The 20,834-nt window shown below is 43.8% G+C and overlaps 1 protein-coding gene across 1 annotated transcript in view; it reads right to left on the reverse strand.

Moving 5' to 3' along the window:
* The window catches only part of wdr19 (WD repeat domain 19), a 209,785-nt gene that overhangs the window by 23,347 nt on the left and 165,604 nt on the right, over positions 1-20,834 (reverse strand). Inside the window, exon 28 of the mRNA XM_068036669.1 lies at positions 6,558-6,626. Within this exon, the coding sequence (XP_067892770.1) occupies positions 6,558-6,626 (69 nt within the window). The remainder of the gene's footprint in view (positions 1-6,557; positions 6,627-20,834) is intronic.

Raw genomic sequence — 20,834 nt, forward strand, 5'->3', positions numbered from 1 at the left:
GCCTCTGTCGAAGAGAAATATGGAAGTTACTGGCTAGCTTGTCACCTAGCAAATACTTCTGCAAAGACCTCTTTACAATCTATACACTTCTTTCTGCAGCACCACTCGATTCTGAGTGATATGGTGGTATTAGTGTGTTTGACTCTGCTCTTACTCAAATATTTCAAACTCTTCTGACATAAACTGTGGATCATTATCTGACACCAACACTTCTGGCAACTTTTAGTTTAGTTTAGTTTAGAGATACAGCACTGAAACAGGCCCTTCGGCCCACCGAGTCAGTGCCGACCATCAACCACCCATTTATACTAATCCTACACTAATTCCATATTCCTACCACATCCCCACCTGTCCCTATATTTTCCCTACCACCTACCTATACTAGGAGCAATTTCTAATGGCCAATTTACCTATCAACCTGCAAGTCTTTGGCATGTGGGAGGAAACCGGAGCACTCGGAGGAAACCCACGCAGACACAGGGAGAACTTGCAAACTCCACACAGGCAGTACCCGGAATTGAACCCGGGTCGCTGGAGCCGTGAGGCTGCGGTGCTAATCACTACACCACTGTGCCGCCCTAATAAATTGCAAACTCATAAATTGCAAACCAACTTCTCAAAACCGCAATAGTTTTGGCACTTGGGGTGGACTCGACATTTATCCACTTGCTATAGCTATCAACCAAAATAAAATGCTCTTTACTTTCTACTTCAAAGAAATTAACATTTCTACGGTTTTCTTGTGTTTGACCATGGAATGAAAGGAACCTTGGTTGGATCATTTCTCATTCTGAGACATGCTTCACAACTTTTCACCAACTCTTCTATATCTCTATCTATCTTTGGATACCAAAATAGCTTCTTGCTACTGCTTTCATACGGACAATCCCTGTGTGCTCTTGATGAAGTTCCTCTAACAAACGCTCCCTAACCTTGGCAGAATAATGTCTCAAACCTCATAGTAGACGGCCTTGATCTATACTCAGTTCATTTTTACGTGTGAAATACTCCTGCAATTTCTCATCATCACACTCTTTAGGTCAGCTATTCATGACATAATTGAGTATTTTACTGAGCACCACATCCTTGCGAGTTTGTTCAGAAATTTCTCTGGCAGACACTGGTATGCCATTTGTGTATGTAAAGTAATTTACAGGTAACTAATTTGCTAAAAATGAATCAGTCTTCATGAGAAATCTCGAAAGAACATCCACATTTGCATGATCTGCTGACTTTCTTATTTAATATCGTACTGATGGGCCATCTCTAAAGCTGTACTGCCACTAGAGATGTACTCCCTACTTAGAACCAAATATGATCGTAAGGGTTTGGTGGTCAGTTAACAAAGTGAACTTCCTACTGTACAGGTATTTATGGAACTTTGTAACACCATGTATGATAGCTAATGCCTCTTTCTCAATTTGTGAGTAATTTTGCTCTGACTTAGTTAAAACACGTGAAGTATATGCTACAGGCTTCTCCACACCATCTTCTATTATGTGAGATAACACCACAGCTAACCCTTGTGGTAAGGCATCACACACTGAAACCAATGGTTTCTTGGTATCATTAGCGGGTCAAAACAGAATCCTATAGTCAGTACTTCACTTCTTCAAACGCTTTCTGACACTCCACAGACCACTCCCCCAATCTATTCCATCTTTGAGTATTTGCTGGAATGGAGCAAATGTATTAGCTAAGTCAGGGATGAACTTCGAATAATATACAACAATTTCTATGAATGTTCTAAGTTCTTCTTTGTTCTCTGGTCTCTTTGCTTTCAAAATCCTCTTAAACGTCTCCTACATCGGATGGATACCTTCACCATCTATTTGGTGACCCAGGTATGTTACACTCAACACCATGAAGCAATACTTGTGCTTTTTAGCTTTGAAAAATACTCTTGATGTCGATCTAGGACTTTGTTCAACCTTACAATGTGCTCTTTCTCTGTCTTACTGCTAACTAAAATGTCATCCAAGAAGCAGCACACTCCTTTCATCCCACTTAGCACCTGCTTCATGATGCTCTGGAACACTGTGGGAGCAGGAAACACCTCCAAATGGTACCCTTTTGTACTGGTACAACCCTGTGTGTGTATGAATGGTAAGCAATTCCATACTCTTGTCAGTTAATTCTAGTTGCAAATATGCATTTGACAAATCTATTTTACTGAACAGCTTCCCATTTGCTAAATTAGAAAACAAATCATCACGAATAGGCAGTGGCTAAGTATCATTTTCAATCACCTTACTTACTGTTTGTTTATAATCTCCACAAATCCAAACAGACCCATCTGCTTTTTGAACTACCACAATGGGTGCAGCATATTCACTGCTCTTCAGCTTTTTATTTGCCCCTGTTCTTTCTAATCTATTCAGCTCTTTACTTACTGCTTCTAACTGTGCACAAAGCACTGGCCTAGCTTTGCAAAGTGTCAGCTGTACATTGTCCTTCATCTTGACTTTTAGCCTTGTGATGCCTAATTTTATCATTTGGTCCTCCTTGCTCAAAGACCACTTTGTGCATTCTTAGCACTTCCTCAGTGTCAAACGTACTCTTACTGATCCCGACTATAAATAACTCGCCCCAGTTTAAACTTATTTTCTTATGTCAATTTCTTCCCACCATGGAGACTTTGCTCCCTCCCACTACTACCAATGGCAAGTAGTAGGATGCATCATTGTATTCCACCCTAACACTGGAATATTGTTATCGGAATAACTAGTCAATTTCACACCAGTTTTCTTAAGGGAATGTGACTTCGGGACTTCTTGTACTCTCCTTCCGAGATAACAGACACTGCTACAGCTGTATCAACCATGAAAGTAAGTTGTGAATCTGCAACTTTCATTTTTACTGTGGGCGCTGGAATTATATCTTCAGCCTTTTTTCTCTCATCTTTCATATGCTGTTTTTCTTGCTCTGAGTACAACTCTTGATCTTCCTGCTCAATAACATTAACTTCTGTTTCCATATCCATCACATACGCATTTGAGGGCTTCCAGGCTCCTGAACTAGCTTTAGGTCTACTAAGACCTCGACCTGGTGCATTACTGTTTCATCTACTCCTGCATGCCGTCTAGATATGATCGACTTGCCCACAGGCATAGCACTTTGACTGGAAATGGGGGCATTTAGTGGTTGGTGGCTACCATGGCAACGGTAGCATCTAAATTTCTCACTCTGAGTCTGTGAACTTGGCTGTCCTGGCCTGGTACCCACTGAAATCTGGGTGACCTCCCCTGCCAGCTCAGTAAAAGAACTTCCTTGCTGCCATTTCCGTGGCTGTGGCCTCATCGCAGACCTCTTCCACATCAGCTTATTGCCTTTACTCAAAAGCTTGGCATGGATCTTACTGTTCTTTAGATCTCCAACAAAATTGTCTCTAAGGTTGGCTTCTAAGTTCACACCATACCCACAGTAACGAGAAAGTTTCTTTAATTCAAGAATATAATCTGCAATAGACTCACTTAGCAACTGTTTCTTTCCACAGATTGCACCTTGCAGTGTAATTTCATTCTTAGTCGTCCCATAAAATGAGTCCAAAATCTCATTAATTACAGAATTGTCCATAGTACTGGGCTCTCGCGGGTAACATTGGTTACACACCACCTCAAAAGCATCTGGCCCCGTCATGGTGAGGAAAACATTCACTTTATTCTCATCTCCTATTTTATTAGCTTGCAGCCAAATGCGTAACCTTTGTTCATAATTACAGCAGTCCTCTTTAAGGTTAAATTCGTCCATTGTCCCAAAATAAGTCTTCAGTGCCGTTTTTTTCAATTACATATATGCTGACTCAGAGTTATACTTGATCATGATGTGCAGACACACCCAGAGCAATCTTTCAAATCGCACAAACTTCCTCAAAATCGACTTTGAGTTCCAAAAAGTGTGTCACAATGTTCTTCAGACCATAATCTCTCAAATGAAATGTAAAAAATTCAATCCCATCTCGTCATCATCTTTGTGTGTATTCACTGACTAAATCTAACATGAGTCTTACTGTAGGCATCCATTGTGGAACTTTCTATTTACACCTCCCCAACAGAGAGGCAGTATAACAAATGCTCAGCTCTTCCAATATATCACAGTTTTGACCCCAGCACTATGTTTAATTTTTAGCAAATATGTTCATCTATTCCAGAGGCAAAACCATCACTTAATGGATGCCTCTAAGCATATCTTTTTGTATGGTCAGAACAGCTTTCATTTAACTAAGCATAATTCTAGCATTCAAACTCACAATTTAAGACATTCCTTCGCCCTCACCCATGAGCTAATCTATCAGCTGATTTGTTAGAATTTCATCCTTAACTTGTCCAACCTTGCAAAAGTAAAAACAAAAGTTCTTGCTGCCCTCTGACAAAGTTGCAATCAACCTGCATAGATGAAAAGTCTGTTCATATCACAACTGGGAGCAGCAAATTCAATAAGGATAAACATGCCCTGCATGTATTCTGTATATTGCAGATACAACCTGAGTCCTGATACAGTAATTCAAAAAATATTTCAAATTTGCTTAGAGCAGGAAAGAGGCAACAAACGTCTTAAACAATTCAACTTCCCAAGAAGGAAATTTCAGCCCATAAATTTCAGGGCAATTATGTCCTGGAAGATTGTGATCCACATAGCCAGGCTGAAAAATCCAATCCTATTCATTGTTAAGATCTCCTATTTTAAGGGCAATCCATCTGTGGAATTTCTCAATGTTTTATCTCCCGAGGGAGCCACTCCACTTCCCAAGCAATGGTGGGTAGAGGGAAGATGATGGAACTTGCCAATCAGTAACCAAGCCGGCTGTTTCTAATTTCCACCCTTCTCTCACCTTTACATGGTCCATCTCTGACACTTCCCTTCCCCTCCTCAACTTCTCTGTCTCCATCTCTGGGGATAGGCTGTCTACTAATATCCATTATAAGCCCATCAACTCCCACAGCTGACTCGACTACACTTCTTCACACCCTGCCTCCTGTAAGGACTCCATTCCATTCTCTCAGTTTCTCCGTCTCCGACGCATCTGCTCTGATGATGCTACCTTCCATGACAGCGCTTCTGATATGTCTTCCTTTTTCCTCAACCGAGGATTCCCCACCCCCCGCCCCCCCCCGCCCCACTGTGGTTGACAGGGCCCTCAACCGTGTCCAGCCCATTTCCTGCACCTCTACCCTCACCCCTTCCCCTCCCTCCCAGAACCGCGACAGGGTTCCCCTTGTCCTCACTTTCCACCCCATCAACCTCCATATCCAAAGGATCATCTGCCGCCATTTTCGCCACCTCCAGCATGATGCCACTACCAAACGCATCTTCCCCTCCCTTCCCGTCAGCATTCCGAAGGGATCGTTTCCTACGCGACACACTCGTCCATTACCCCCACCACCTCGTCCCCTTCCCACGGCACCTTCCCCTGCAATCGCAGGAGGTGTAATACCTGCCCATTTACCTCCTCTCTCCTCACTATCCCAGGCCCCAAACACTCCTTTCAGGTGAAGCAGCAATTTACTTGTACTTCTTTCAATGTAGTATACTGTATTCGCTGCTCACAATGTGGTCTCCTCTACATTGGGGAGACCAAATGCAGACTGGGTGACCACTTTGCGGAACACCTCTGCTCAGTCCGAAAGCATGACCCCGAGCTTCCGGTTGCTTGCCCTTTCAACACTCCCCCCTGCTCACATCTCTGTCCTGGGATTGCTGCAGTGTTCCAGTGAACATCAACGCAAGCTTGAGGAACAGCATCTCATTTACCGATTAGGCACACTACAGCCTGCCGGACTGAACATTGAGTTCAATAATTTCAGAGCATGACGGGCCCCCCATTTTACTTTTATTTTTAGTTATTTTTTCTTTTTTTTTGTGTTTATTTTATTTTATCTTAGTTTTTTCAGTTTGCCGACCCACTGTTTTTTTCATGTTTGTGCTTGTGGCTGTTCAGTTTTCAGTCCATTAACACCCTATCTGTACTAATGCTTTGTCTTTCAACACACCATTAACATATTGTTTGCCTTTGCTCCATGACCTTCTGGTTGGTTATTTTCTGTGACCTTGTCCTATCTACACCTCCTTTGTTATCTCTTGCCCCACCACCGCTTTACTTGCTTAAAATCTTTCACATTTCTAATATCTGCTCGTTCTGAAGAAGGGTCAATGACCTGAAACTTTAATTCTGCTTCTCTCTCCACAGATGCTGCCAGACCTGCTGAGTATTTCCAACATTTCTTGTTTTTATTTCAGATTTCCAGCATCCGCAGTATTTTTCTTTTATTCTGGTTTATGATCTATTTATATGTATCAGGTCTCTGCTATTCTGGTAAGTTGGCACAAATTTGTTACTGCTATATAGTGCAAGCCTTATTAACACTGCAATTGCTAAACACTAACACTACTGTTTTAGAGAAGTCATCGATTTCTTCTTCCTTGAACACTGGAAATTAAGCTCTTCCCATCTAGTTGTAAATAGTTACCACAGCTCCAAAGGATTGCTGTTCTGTAGGATGCTAAAAAATAGCCTTTGCTTCGTCTCTGGCTAGAACAGGCCATTACTCTGCTCTTACCGCTTCAATGGCCATCTCAATAGCGTGGCCATCTTCAGATACTGGACATTTCAAGAAGTGTTTCAATGCCTGTTGAATAAAATATATCAAATTAAAGCCAGTAGTGTGCATTCCTTTCAAATAAATATTAATGTATGAGTCACAAAAACAACAATTTACATTTATACAGCACTTTCTGCCGCACCTCAAAGTTTGGGATCATCGGCAAATTTTGAAATTTTATGCTGTATTCCAATATCCAAGTCATTTATATATATCAGAAAAAGCAATGGTCCTAGCACTGAACCTTGGGCAACACCACTGTCCACCAACCTCCAGTCTGAAAAATTTACTGCAACTTGCTGTTCTCTATCCTTAAGCCAATTTTTTATCCAAGCTGACACTGACCCTCCTATTCCATTAGCCTCAATTTTGTTAACCAGCCTTGTATGAGGTACTTTGTCAAACACTTTCTTAAAATCCATACAGACAACATGCATTGTTTTCCCTTCATTAAACTTCTCTGTTACTTCGTCAAAAACTTCAATTAGATTAGTCCAACACAATCTACCTTTTATAAACAAAAACAAGAAATGCTGGATTCACTCAGCAGGTCTGGCAGCATCTGTGGAAAGAGAAGCAGAGTTAACGTTTCGGGTCAGTGACCCTTCTTCGGAACTGACAAATATTAGAAAAGTCACAGATTATAAACAAGTGAGGTGGGGGTTGGGCAAGAGATAACAAAGGAGAAGGTGCAGATTGGACCAGGCCACATAGCTGACCAAAAGGTCATGGAGCAAAGGCAAACAATATGTTAATGGTGTGTTGAAAGACAAAGCATTAGTACAGATTAGGTGTGAATATACTGAATATTGAACATCAGCAAGTGCAAACCTGAAGAAAAACAACCTGAAAAAAACAGTGGGTGAGCAAACTGAACAAACTAAGATGAACTGAAATAAATACAAAAAAAGATTGTAAAAAATGTAAAAAGGAATGCCAAAAAAAAAAAAAAGGAATGCCATTGTAAAAAATGTAAAAAGAAACGTTAACTCTGCTTCTCTTTCCACAGATGCTGCCAGACCTGCTGAGTGAATCCAGCATTTCTTGTTTTTGTTTCAGATTTCCAGCATCCGCAGTATTTTGCTTCTACCTTTTATAAATCTGTGCTGGCTTTCCTTAATTAACTCAAACCTCTCCAAGTGCCTATTGATTTTTTTCTCCGATTATTGTTTCTAAAACCTTACCCACCACTGATGTTTAACTGACTGTCTGTAGTTACTAGAAATGTTCTTATACCCTTTCTTGAGTAAGGGTGTCACATTTGCCACTCTCCAATCCTCTGGCACCTCCCCCATATCTAGAGAAGATTGGAAGATTATGGGAAGCCATTTAGCAACCTGGGATGCAAGCCATCTGGACCAGGTGAGTTATCCACTCTAAGCACAGCCAGCCGTTCCAGTACGTATTATACGTATATAAACCAGGGAAAGGAAAGGGTTGGCCCACTCAAGGACAGAGGAGGGAATCTATGCGTGGAGCCAGAGGAAACGGGCGAGGTACTAAATGATCAGTATTCACCAAAGAGAAGGACTTGGTGGATGATGAGTCTGGGGAAGGGAGTGGCTGGGTCATGTCGATATCAAAAAAGGAGGTGGTGTTGGGCGTCTTGAAAAGCATTAAGGTAGATAAGTCCCCAGGGCCTGATGGGCTCTCCCCTAGAATACTGAGGGAAGCAAGGGAGGAAATTGCTGGGGCCTTCACAGAAATCTTTGTAAGATCATTGGCTACAGGTGAGGTCCCAGAGGACTGGAGAATAGCCAATGTTGTTCCTTTGTTTAAGAAGGGTAGTAAGGGCAATCCAGGAAATTATAGGCCAGTGAGCCATACGTCAGTGGTAGGGAAATTATTGGAGAGGATTCTTCGGGACAGGATTTACTCCCATTTGGAAACAAATGAACTTATTAGCGAGAGGCAGCATGGTTTTGTGAAGGGGAGGTCGTGTCTCACTAATTTGATTGCGTTTTTTGCGGAAGTGACAAAGATGATTGATGAAGGAAGGGCAGTGGATGTTATCTATATGGACTTCAGTAAAGGCTTTGACAAGGTCCCTCATGGCAGACTGGTACAAAAGGTGAAGTCACACGGGGTCAGAGGTGAGCTGGCAAGATGGATACAGAACTGGCTCGGTCACAGAAGACAGAGGGTAGCAGTGGAAGGTTGCTTTTCTGAATGGAGGGCTGTGACTAGTGGTGTTCCGCAGGGATCAGTGCTGGGACCTTTGCTCTTTGTAGTATATATAAATGATTTGGAGGAAAATGTAGCTGGTCTGATTAGTAAGTTTGCGGACGACACAAAGGTTGGTGGAGTTGCGGATAGTGATGAGGATTGACAGAGGACACAGATCGGTTGGAGACTTGGGCGGAGAAATGGCAGATGGAGTTTAATCCGGACAAATGTGAGGTAATGCATTTTGGAAGGTCTAATACAGGTGGGAAGTATACAGTAAATGGCAGAACCCTTAGGAGTATTGACAGGCAGAGAGATCTGGGCGTACAGGTCCACAGATCACTGAAAGTGGCAACGCAGGTGGATAAGGTAGTCAAGAAGGCATACGGCATGCTTGCCTTCACCGGTCGGGGCGTAGAGTATAAAAATTGGCAAGTCATGCTGCAGCTGTACAGAATCTTAGTTAGGCCACACTTGGAATATTGTGTGCAATTCTGGTCACCACACTACCAGAAGGACGTGGAGGCTTTGGAGTGGGTACAGAAGAGGTTTACCAGGATGTTGCCTGGTCTGGAGGGTATTAGCTATGAGGAGAGGTTGGATAAGCTCGGATTGTTTTCACTGGAACGATGGAGGTGGAGGAGCGACATGATAGAGGTTTACAAAGTTATGAGTGGCACGGACAGAATGGATAGTCAGAAGCTTTTTCCCAGGGTAGAAGAGTCAGTTACTAGGGGACATAGGTTTAAGGTGCGAGGGGTAAAGTTTAGAGGGGATGTGCGAGGCAAGTTTTTTTTTACACAGAGGGTGGTGAGTGCCTGGAACTTGCTGCCGGGGGAGGTGGTGGAAGCAGGTACGATAGCGACGTTTAAGAGGCATCTTGACAAATACATGAATAGGATGGGAATAGAGGGATACGGACCCCGGAAGTGCAGAAGGTTTTTAGTTTAGACAGGCATCAAGATCGGCGCAGGCTTGAAAGGCCGAATGGCCTGTTCCTGTGCTGTACTGTTCTTTGTTCTTCATCCTTCCCATCAAATTTTCACCTCATCCATTACTTCTACCATCTCCGCTTCTACTGATATTAAAAAAGATCCTGACAAAATAAACACCAATACGAAGTACTCTTTGAGTATTCTTGACTTGCCCTGTGTCTCTAAGCATAGATCACCTTCTTTGTTCCTAGTAGGACCCACACTGCCCCTTACTACCCGCTTACAATTTACATGCCAGTAAAAAATGTTTGGATTCCCTTTTATGTTCACTGCCATTCTATTCTCATATTCTCTCTTTGCCAGTCTTACTTTCCTCTTCACTTCCCCTCTCAACTTATTGTATTTGGCCTGGTTCTCATTTGAAATATTTACCTGACATGTATCATACACCCTTTTTTGTTTCATTATATTTTCTATCTCCCTTGTCATCCAAGGAGGCTTTGGTTCCCTTACCTTTCACCCTTGTTGGAATGTAGCTAAAACATCTCTTCCTTAAAGATCACCCATTGTTCCCTTACAGTTTTCCTGTCAATCTTAAATTCCATTTTACACTGGTTAGATCCCCTTCCATCCCATTGAAGTTAGCCCTCTTCCAATTCAGAAGTTCGACTTTAGATTGTCCCTTGCTCTTCTCCATTACTAATTTAAACCTTATGACACAATGATCATTCTTACCCAAATGCTTCCCCATGGACATTTGCTCCATGTGACCCACCTCATTCCCCAGCACCCGATCCAGCAATGCCTCCTTCCTAGTTCGACCAAGAACATACTGGTCAAGGAAGTTCTCCTAAACACATTTCAGAAATACCTCCCCTTCCTTACCCTTTACTCTAACATTATCCCAATCAATATTTGGGTAATTAAAGTCTCCCAATATCACCACTCTCTAGTTCTTGCACATCGCTCTCTCTCTTTTACTATTTGCCGGCCTGTAGAAAAACCTCAGTAGCACGATCATACCCTTTTTACTTCTCAACTCTAACCCAATGGATGCCCCTAAAGGACATGCTCTCTTTACAATGCTACAGTGCCTTCCCTTATCAGTATTGTCAACACCCTTTTTTCCTTCCCTATCTTTCCTGAACACTTTGTACCCTTGAATTTTAAGCGCCCAATACTCACCATTTTTAAACCACGTTTCCCTTATTGCCACATCATATTCTGACATGATTTGTAGCTCACTACACGTTTATGTTGAGATACATGCATTGAAAACCAGTCTCTGTCATCCTATAGCCCTTCTTAGTCTGCTCCTATCTAATATGGTACTACTTCCTTCACTGGTACTATTCAGCACTCTCACTCCTTTATGCACCTTCTTCTTCTTTTCTACTTCTATATGCTGGTGCCCATCCTCCTACCAATTTAGTTTAAACTCTCAACCACACTAGCGAACCTCCCTCCAAGGACATTGGGCCCAGACCCGTGGAGGTGCAACTTGTCTCTTTTGAACAGGTTTCTCCTGCCCCAGACTCCATGATGTCCTTTATCCTGGCACCAGGGAGGCAACACTCCATGCAGGACTCATGATAATAGTTATAGAAATGCCTGTCTGTCCCCTAAATATAGAATCTCCTATAACGACTGCATTTCTACTCTTTGCTGCTCCCTCCTGCACAGTCCCTTGCCCATTGATGCCATGTTCTGGACTGCACTCCTTCAAGGTGTTGTCATTCCCAGCAGCCACCAATGCCGAGTACCGGTCTAAGAGAGGCACACACGCCGAAGATTCCTACACTGCCTACTCTTCTAGATGGCCATCCATCTACAATCCGAACATTTCACTGCCTGTGAGGTAATCACCTTCTGGAACTTACAACCCAGGCAACTCTCATCCTCCCTAATGCTCTGCAGTGACGCCAGCTGTCCCTTAAGTTCAGAAATCCTGAGCTTGAGCTCAAGCAGCTGGAGACACTTCCTACACACATGGTCCCCCAAGACAAATGAAGTGTCCATATGGTGCAGGAATTGCAAGAAACAGATCTCAGCTGCCCATCCATGATCTAAAGTGTGCTAATACTCTTATTATTAATTCACTTAGTGTTTTACTTACCCCAATTGAAAATGTTTAATTTCCAGCTCTTAGTTTAAAACAATGCCTTAGTTTCGAGAAACAAAAAGGTGACCTGTCCATACAAAGGTACACCAGGTAGAGTGACAGCATTGGCAGTGCCTCTATATCTGTAGGATGACAGGGAGATGGAGCAGAGTCTGCAGAGAAGGAAAGCTCTGTTTATGCCCTCTGCTGGATTCCTCCATGCTCCTTGACAGTGACAGGAGGCTGTCTGGCAGGCCAGACAATACACCCAGCATCTCAGTGTGTATTCCCATCAGCACTCTTCTGCATGAGGACCAAACAGATCCTCATCTGAGTCCTCTGCAGCAGAACCTTTTTGCTACCTCATCTTCCGCTGAGCTGGCAAACAAACCATCCTTTACCCCTGACCTGACTGCAACCCACTTGTGCCCAGATGATTCACTGTGTGCTGATCTCAACTCTGTACTAGCCTCCAGGGATAATTGCAGTGCCAGTATCCAAGCTGGTGGTTGTGAGTGTCAGATCAAGCGACAAGGCCTTTTCATCAGTGCTGTGCTGTTGCTCTCTCTTGCTCTTCCTCTGCTGTGGCGGGGCAGGCAGCAGTTCTTCTGTGTCTGAAATCAGGAAATTTGAAGGGGAAGGTTGGTGTGAGGGGAAGTGGGTATGGTGTAAAACATGCCAGATAGCAGGATGAGTGTGTGTTGAGGATTGAGAAGGGCCATACCGTCATCCTCAAATATTCTCAGTGATGCCAACTGCCAGGGATTCTTTCACAGACAGCCCCATGATGCTGAAAGCCATCTCCTCTGGAGGGTTCAGGAGACGCAGGCATCCTTGTCCCCGCCAGCTCTGCACTTCTCTCTTTGTTAAGAGTGCTTCCATTATTTAGTTAAATTTTGAGAATTTGTGTTTTAAAACTGAAAAGGAATCTGTGTTTTTTTTTCACAAGGGTTACTGAGAGGTTTGAATTGTATACAGTTACTGAAAGGCAGCTGTCTTCAAATAATTAGCCAGCAGGGGTAGCTTTTGACTTGGGGAAGATGTTTACAGAGAAGTGACAGGTCAAGATTTATAGAAGTCTGGAGGCTTGACTTCTGGAATGTTTTCAGTTTCACTTTGAATTGTTACAAAAGGCAGTTGGGGACCAACAGTGGTTTGAAAAGGAGTAAAGAATCAGCTTGCCAAAAGTACAAACCACCCAACTCAGTCTGTTCCCACTCTTTGAAGAAAAACCTGTCATTTTTCCATTTCTCGGGAAGCTAAGAAGCAAGTGTAAGAAGCAAACAAAACTGTTGCCACATTTCTCCTGTAAGGCCTGCGTCGGAAACCTCTGTTGCTGCATTTCCTGGAAGCCTATCCAAACTGATCTTCAACGTCACCTGAAAAGAACTGTTCTAGGAAGATCCCAGTGACAGCCATCTATACGCATTGGGGACACCAAATCAAAATAAATGACATCTTTCCATATCTTCTCTTTCTTGTTCAAGAACTAGCAAGTATTTATCTCTATGTTTTTTTTGTAATAGAGCTCTAAAACGCAAATCCCTTTATTTTTCCGGTTAACTGATTATATATATATGTGTGTGTGTGTGTGTGTGTGTGTGTGTGTGTGTGTGTGTGTGTGAGGGGCTAAGGTAAAAAGTGAATTTCAATATTTCAATCTGTGTGTTTATGCTTTACTCAATAATTGGTTAAGACTTGTTTCATAATTAACTGATAATTTTGTTGTTTATTAAAGAAACCTGGTTGATGTGTTTTATTCTGGGATTAAAAACGGGTGCTCTGGTTTCCTCCCACAGCCAAAGACTTGCAGGTTGATAGGTAAATTGGCCATTGTAAATTGCCCCTTGTGTAGGTAGGTTGTAGGAGAATTGAGGGAAGGTGGGGATGTGGTAGGCAATATGGGATTAATGTAGGATTAATATAAATGGGTGGTTGATGGTCGGCACAGACTCGGTGGGCCGAAGGGCCTGTTTCAGTGCTGTATCTCTCTATGACTCTAAAAATACAGTCTGTGATTGACCGTATTGGTAAGTGGGAAAAAATATTAATATATGTTGTGACCCATGGAGAAGTGGAACCAGAATAAACAATGCACTCCTCTGCCTCAGTCGTAACGCCTTCTATTGTGTGCCATCTTGTTCTGCAGAGGGCAGAATGCCAGTGATTGGGTGATGTGCCAACTGAATAGCTGGGAGGTATGTGGAGTCAGTGAGAGGTGGGTGTGAGGGTGAGTTGGAGTATCTAGATGTGAATCCTGAGTGCCAGGGAGTGTTGCTATGCAAATTGATGGATGTGTTGTGCACTGAGCAGCATGAGAGCTTGGTGTGGTGGGTAGCAAATGTCATGTGACGATGCATTCACTGACCTTGACCACTTGTGTGAGGTCATTGGACTGCTTGTGGCACTGCTGCCAGGTTTCAGAATTTGGGGATTGATATCCCTGACCACCTGCTCCCATTCTCTTCTGAGGGTGATCCTTGAGGCCCTCCTGGCTCCTTGCAGAAACATGGTCTCACTCCTTCTGCCCACCTACACCACTAACGCCTCCAGTGCCACATCCGTCTGGAACCCTCTCTCAGCCCTGGTGTTTAATTTTCTTATGTTTTAACTTGTAGCAATTTTTTTCAGTGTAGCTTCCTCTTAAGAGGGACAGCCTGCCTTTAAGAAGGGAAGGCTGGCTGTACACATGGTTTCCAAACAATGCCGCCTGGCTCCCCTGCTGAGCGCAGAGGCTGAAGGCAGCATTTCGCAGAGCAGCAGCAGCACTGGAGCTGCTCAGGCTAAATTACATTCATTCAGATGAGGTGCATACACCAAATTCGTGTGTTGCCCACCTTGATCTGAACAGGTGTGGGCAGATCGTGAATTGCAATGCCTACATACAAAAACAGGGCTATCCAATTTCTAGCCCAGAGGTTTTAGGAAGTGTCTTGGCAGCTGAAGGTATGACTTACAATGGTGGAGCAATTAAAATCAGCGATGCTCAAGAGGCCAGAGGTCTCAGAACGTTGTAGGGCTGGAGGAGTTTACAGAAATATGGCGGGATGAGGCCATGGAAGGATTTCAAAACAAGGATGTGAATTTTAAAATTGAGGTTTTGCCTGACCAGGAACCAACCTAGGTCAGCGATTACAAGGGTAATGGGTAAATATGACTTGGTGTGAGTTAGGACACTGGCAGCAGAGTTTTGGAAGACAAGTTTATGGAGGATGGAAGATGGGAAGAGCAGAAAGTATTCGGTTGTGATATATGGGTTAAAGCAAGTAAATCTGAAAGAAACTAATCTAAATTAGAATCCTACAGATAATACAATAACAGATTCCAAAGTCACACAGGTGCCATTATTTAAATGAGTCCCATGTAAATTAAATTCCTGTTGAAAGAAAAGGGAATGAAATATACCCAACGCCTCCGAAATTCCGATTGGGGCTAAGATGGAATCCCAGCTGATCTTCAAATTGGGAACTGGAAAATGAAACATAAGATCGATCCATTGGAATTCTGTTCCATATTCAAGGGAAGCACAGGTGGATGTTCCCAAACATCACGAGGGCATCTTAGGAATTCTACCCTTGATGTCCTCTATAGGCCTCTGTGGAACTCACACCAACTGAGACCTTCAAAAAGTCCCAATCCTTACTAGGGAAATGTAATTGATCTCAGAGGACATTGATTACTTTCCCCAAGGCCTACTTGCTCCACTGAGAGCAGAAGAACCAAAAGGAGGGATTTTTATGGGCCTCCTCTACACCATCAGAGTGGCATGATGCAACTCTGATATTCCATTGGCAGCTCAGGCTGGATGCCACTGATGCATCCTTGCAAAAGAGGGCAGCCTACTTAAGCCTTGCAGATGACCCGATTCTCAGGATTCGGAGCTCTAGCTTGGGGCTAGAGCGTGCAGGGATTCCACTACACCATACCTGCACCAGTGCAGCAGACCCAGGAATTTTAGGCCCATGCTTATTACTATGCTCAAAGTCTAGTTTCCTGATCACTGCTGAAATGGCAGATTTGAATTCTAGGCCTTTCAGTCCTATAGATAATCACTTCAGCTAGCTCAACTGTAGTACATTGCGGCAAAGTGCCACTGTGAAGTTTTCTCTCCCTCCCATTGGATAGACAGCCCAGTAATGCTGAAATAGTGCAGAATAGTGATGAGTTCAGTGACATCGATAGTGGATAGAAAAGAGAAGGTTAAGGGGGGCGGGAACGAGGAAAGATTTTTTTAAATAATGAAAAGTTTTGATATGGGAAGTAGTAAAAGATTGTTATCACTGGCTGATAAATCACTAACATAGACTGAGGACTGGAAAATTTATTCAAAGTTTTATTCATTTAGGGCATGTTTCACTTTCTGTTTCCACAAATGTACATAACATTTCTCTGAATTGAACTGCATCAACCACCTACTTATCCACTTCACTAACCTGTCTATGTCCTCTGCAATCTTGCAGTTTGCCATGCTCCCTAACATGGTACAGTTTCCACCACTCGCGATGCATTCATGCAAGCATAATTTGTCCACTACAAGAGATAGCCAGTATAGCATTAATTTCAAGTACTGTAATTTTGTTGTAAGTGAAATGCCATGCCTTTTTGACCTGATTGATTGCTATGTCAATGAAGTTGTTCTTTTAAATCATTAATTACATGAATTTGCAATCTTCCTTACCCTTTAAGACTTGATAGACGTTGCCATCCCTGTCATTACAAAGTTTCTATTCAGATAGTTGATGAAAAGTAAAGGCATGAAATGTATTTTTGTCCCTGGTGAAAATAAAATTACAACTGCTGTATAACTGCTATAATATCCCCAAAATGTTCTGTAAAGCAGTGTAAAGTGAATGAAGTCCATTGAACATTGTTTCAGCGCGACTGGCTGCAAATTATATAATGTTTCTCACACATCAACGTTGTCATAGCCTAAGGGAAGTGGAGGGCTAAATTGGATAGCTCCTGAAAATGGGCGTGGAGATCGTGATGCACGATTCACTCGTGCCTGTTGATTGAATTGCAGGTAGCATGCCAACTTTGTGACACCTTCTCATTATGATTTGTGCGTGCAGCCGTGCTAACCATGTTGTTCATTGGCTGTATACATCAGTAGGGGGCACAAAATCGTAACTTCCTTGCAGAACTTAAAGCTAGCCTGCACTGCCTAAAGTTAGCCAAAATCTCTTAAAGAGGAGGCACTTTGTGGCTGCAGCAGCTGCTGGCAGTCGTGCAGGAAGTGAATCTGTCCTGGGAAACTGTGAAGGTGGTCACAACATGGCAGAGAACAGGCTCCACGATTTTCAGACACTGCATGGAGATCCTGGTGGAGGCGGTGCAGAGGAGATGTCCTGAGGGCAGGAGGCCTCCAGACACAGTCAACAGACAGTAGCAGCAGATAGTTAGGGAGGTCAATGCCACGAGTCAGGCCCCAAGGATCTGGATGTAGTGCTGCAAGAAGTTCAATGACCTCACACGAATGGTCAAAGTCAGTGAATGCATCTTAAATGCCATAACCTACCAACTTCACCACTAGCCTCACACAATGCCCAATGTACCACATCCCCATCACTCACCTACCAACTATCTGTCAATCAGGACTCCTATCTAACATTCATAGCTTCACCTTACCCTCATACTTAGCAGTGCTGCAAGTCTCAAACCTACATCTCACAGGTTGCACACACTGCCAGCTATTCAACCAAGACAGCCACATCACTCAAACAGATTGCATGGCACTCACTGACACACTCTCTCGCTCTCTCTTCTGTAGGACAAGGTGGTGCACAAACATAGGACGCAACAGCCAACCAGAAGGGGACAGGAGGTTCTGCATGTCTTAACCCCCATGGAGAAGGCGATGGTGGCCATTGCTGGAATGGCCATTGCCAGGGCCTTGGTCAGCACTAGGACTGAAACCATCAAGGATAATGGTATCCTCATACCTAATCTACCTAACATCCCACTTGCCCCTCATCCCACAATCTCTTCTGTTATACAAGCTGCATATGGTGTAAGCGTGCACCTCTTACTTCCTCCTCTAATGCCCTCACAATCTTACCTTTGTGTCTTTTTCCTTTCTGAAACCCAAGAGTTGCAAACTGGCTAAACAGAGCAGGAACACCAAGAAGACAGAGTGACAATGAAGACACAGCACCGTCACTTGATTTGAAATGCACAGCCACCAGCTCAGACACCAACACTGCACGTATATTAGAGCATAGATTAAAGGTAGTATCAGCACGTGGTGAGGCTCTGGGCATGATTGTGCTGCAGCTAGGGCAGGGGCAAGGACAGCGCAGGTGCCAGCTCGTCAGTGGGTGAGATAGCACATAGGTTCTGCTGCAGAGGACTCCGATGAGGATTTTGATGGAGCAGCCTACAGAAGAACGATGATGGGTATGCACAACAAAATGCTTGGTGCATTAGCAAGCCTGCCAAGGTCAATGTCAAGGAGCTCGGAGGAGTCCAATACCAACTTGGCATAGGGCTTTCCACAGAGCTTGAAGCCCATCCTTTCCAGCATGGAAGTCATGGCCAACTCCTTTAGCACACTTGTGGATCCATCTGTGATGCAGCATCTGACGGCTGATGTCCCAGCTTCCATTGCAACACCAGCAGCACCCAATGTCTCAGCACTGCAGTGGAAGCTCTGATTGCTGTCATGCAAGGTCAGTTTGCTGCCATCCAAGCTCACACGGCTGGATCATGGCTATTGATCACTGTTTTGCCAATCTGTTTTGTTGAATGATAATTTTTTTTGGTCCACTGACTGGAGCTCTGACTTTAAATTTCTTCCAAAAAAAATAACAAGAACATTTTCAAAAAGACAAGCTGCCAGAAAAGTAATCTTTTCTGTTTAAGATGATCACCTAGTTGGCAACACTGTATCCTATATTACAAAGGACTGAGGAGAGAGATGAAATGTCTGCTAATATCCCAGCAAGAACCAAGACCCAGGAAGTTTAAAGGAACTACCTGATCTCTCAGCAAACAAAGAAATACTGCTAACAGCTATGTTTGAATGACTGAGTGACTGTCATGTGACAAGCCCCTCCACAACTGTGGTTTTAAACTGGTGTTTTTTCTGCAGCAGAGGAGAAGCAACTGGACTCTGAGATGAGCAGACCTTAAGTGGGGGTCCCCCCCCCCCCACTCTCTCTCTCTCTCTCCATTACAGCTTGAAAGCTTTCAAATCCTGTTGTTGACTGACCACCTTTGCATACTCTGGCTACAATCAGAAATCCGGTTGGAGGAAATCATCCGCCTTGCTATTTCCATAAGACTCACTGAACCAGTCATCTACCTCTTCAAACTAAAAGCCTCAGGACCACTGAATTCAGCTAGAAGCCAGCCAAATCACCAAAATTCACAGACTGTATACCCTTTTTTATGGACCCTAACTCAACCAATCTACCTTTCCCCGCTCTGTAACCTGTGTGTGTGTGTAAACCTCTAGGGCTGAATTTTACAAGCCCCTCAATACCGTGGGTCACAGTGGGGAGCCCTGTAAGATTCTGCGGGAAAAGGCCCGCCTCAACTCCCGATGTCGAGAACAGCCCACCGCATATTCCCAGCGGCGGGGGGACCTCGATGCGGCTTCCCCACTGCTTGGCAGTGAGGCCTTCATCTACAAATTAACTGTCCGAATTTAGATGCAAATTCACTTATCTGTTGGCGGTAGCCGTATGGAGTTCCGAGGCAAGAACCTGGTTGTGGGTGGAGGAATAAAATTTTCAGGGTGGGAGGGGTGTAGGAGTGGGGAAAACACTTTTGATTGGGTGGGAGGATGGTGGGAAGGGGTTGAAAGACAAAAAAAGTTAGAAGGTTGTGGGGTGAAGTTCGGGTAGGGAAAAAGGCATGTTTCGGTTATCTCGGGCAATGCAATGATCATTGTGGGGGTTGGGGAAGGGCCTCCATATCATTATTATTTGTAATCAAAAAATTAATGCTTACTTTACCTTTAAAAATTAAAATTACTTCTAAGGGCTTAAAGCTCTTAAAAATGGCTGCGTGGTGGCACTGGATGCCGTTGCCAGGGATGCAGTGGCCGCCCCCTCTATGTCATCGGGGGCACCCGCTCCGCCCTCTCTACTTAAATCAGTCCCCGCATGTAATATCGCGGGGGCTGTGCGGTGGCCCTTCCATGTCGGAAGGCCGCTGCTCTCTCAGTGCGCCACCGCGGAGCGCGGCATTCTAATAAAATCCAACCCCTAATATGTGTGAGAGTGAAAGTTGGTGCGTTGTTTATTATTTTATTAGTTCGGTTTAGGTACAATAAAGTTAACCTCTTTCTTTATTAACTCAAGAAAACCTTTCCGATTGATTACTTGTTATAATCACAACTAGAACCAAACACCTACTGAAGTGGCCAGTACATCCACCTTACAAAAGAATTAAACCTGTTGTGGTCAAACAAGGAGGGGGAAAAGAGGGAAGCACTTTGACCCCTCCCCATTTGACCGTAACAATCACAGTGTTCAAAGGGACTTGCAGTGTGTCACAGCAGTCCAGCAATCTGCCCCCAACAGATTACTAGGATTGTGGAGGTGCCACTTCAGGGCAGTGGCTGTGTACAGCACTCAGAATGACAACATTTGCCCTCCCACCCATCAGCCACTAGCGTAGACTGCTGCCACCTATGCTGAGATGGTGCAGTCCACAGCCAGGCCCACAGGTCCCAGAGCTGTTTGAGGTCATCCTCCAAAGGCCATCCACAGTCTCCTCCACTGCAAGTCAGCAGCCTTCCACCAGCCATGCTGCAGCCACTGGGGTAGCACTGTGTAGGAGCACTAGAGTAGGCAAAGACACACAGAAGACAGGCATTAAAAGAATGCACAAGGGTAATTTGTTTATGTCTGTATGCAATATTGTATGTTTTGGTTTATAAATTTCATTTGGAATGTTTATTATCCTCATGGCTTTTATTTTTGCATTGTGGCCAAGTAGACACTGTGCTGGTTAGTGACAGAGGGAAGGTATGGTGTGGAACTGCTGGTGAATTGGGAACGTGGTTACTGGCATCACACTCAAAAT

The sequence above is a fragment of the Heterodontus francisci genome, chromosome 1 (genome assembly GCF_036365525.1).
Source record: "Heterodontus francisci isolate sHetFra1 chromosome 1, sHetFra1.hap1, whole genome shotgun sequence".
Lineage (NCBI taxonomy): Eukaryota > Metazoa > Chordata > Chondrichthyes > Heterodontiformes > Heterodontidae > Heterodontus > Heterodontus francisci.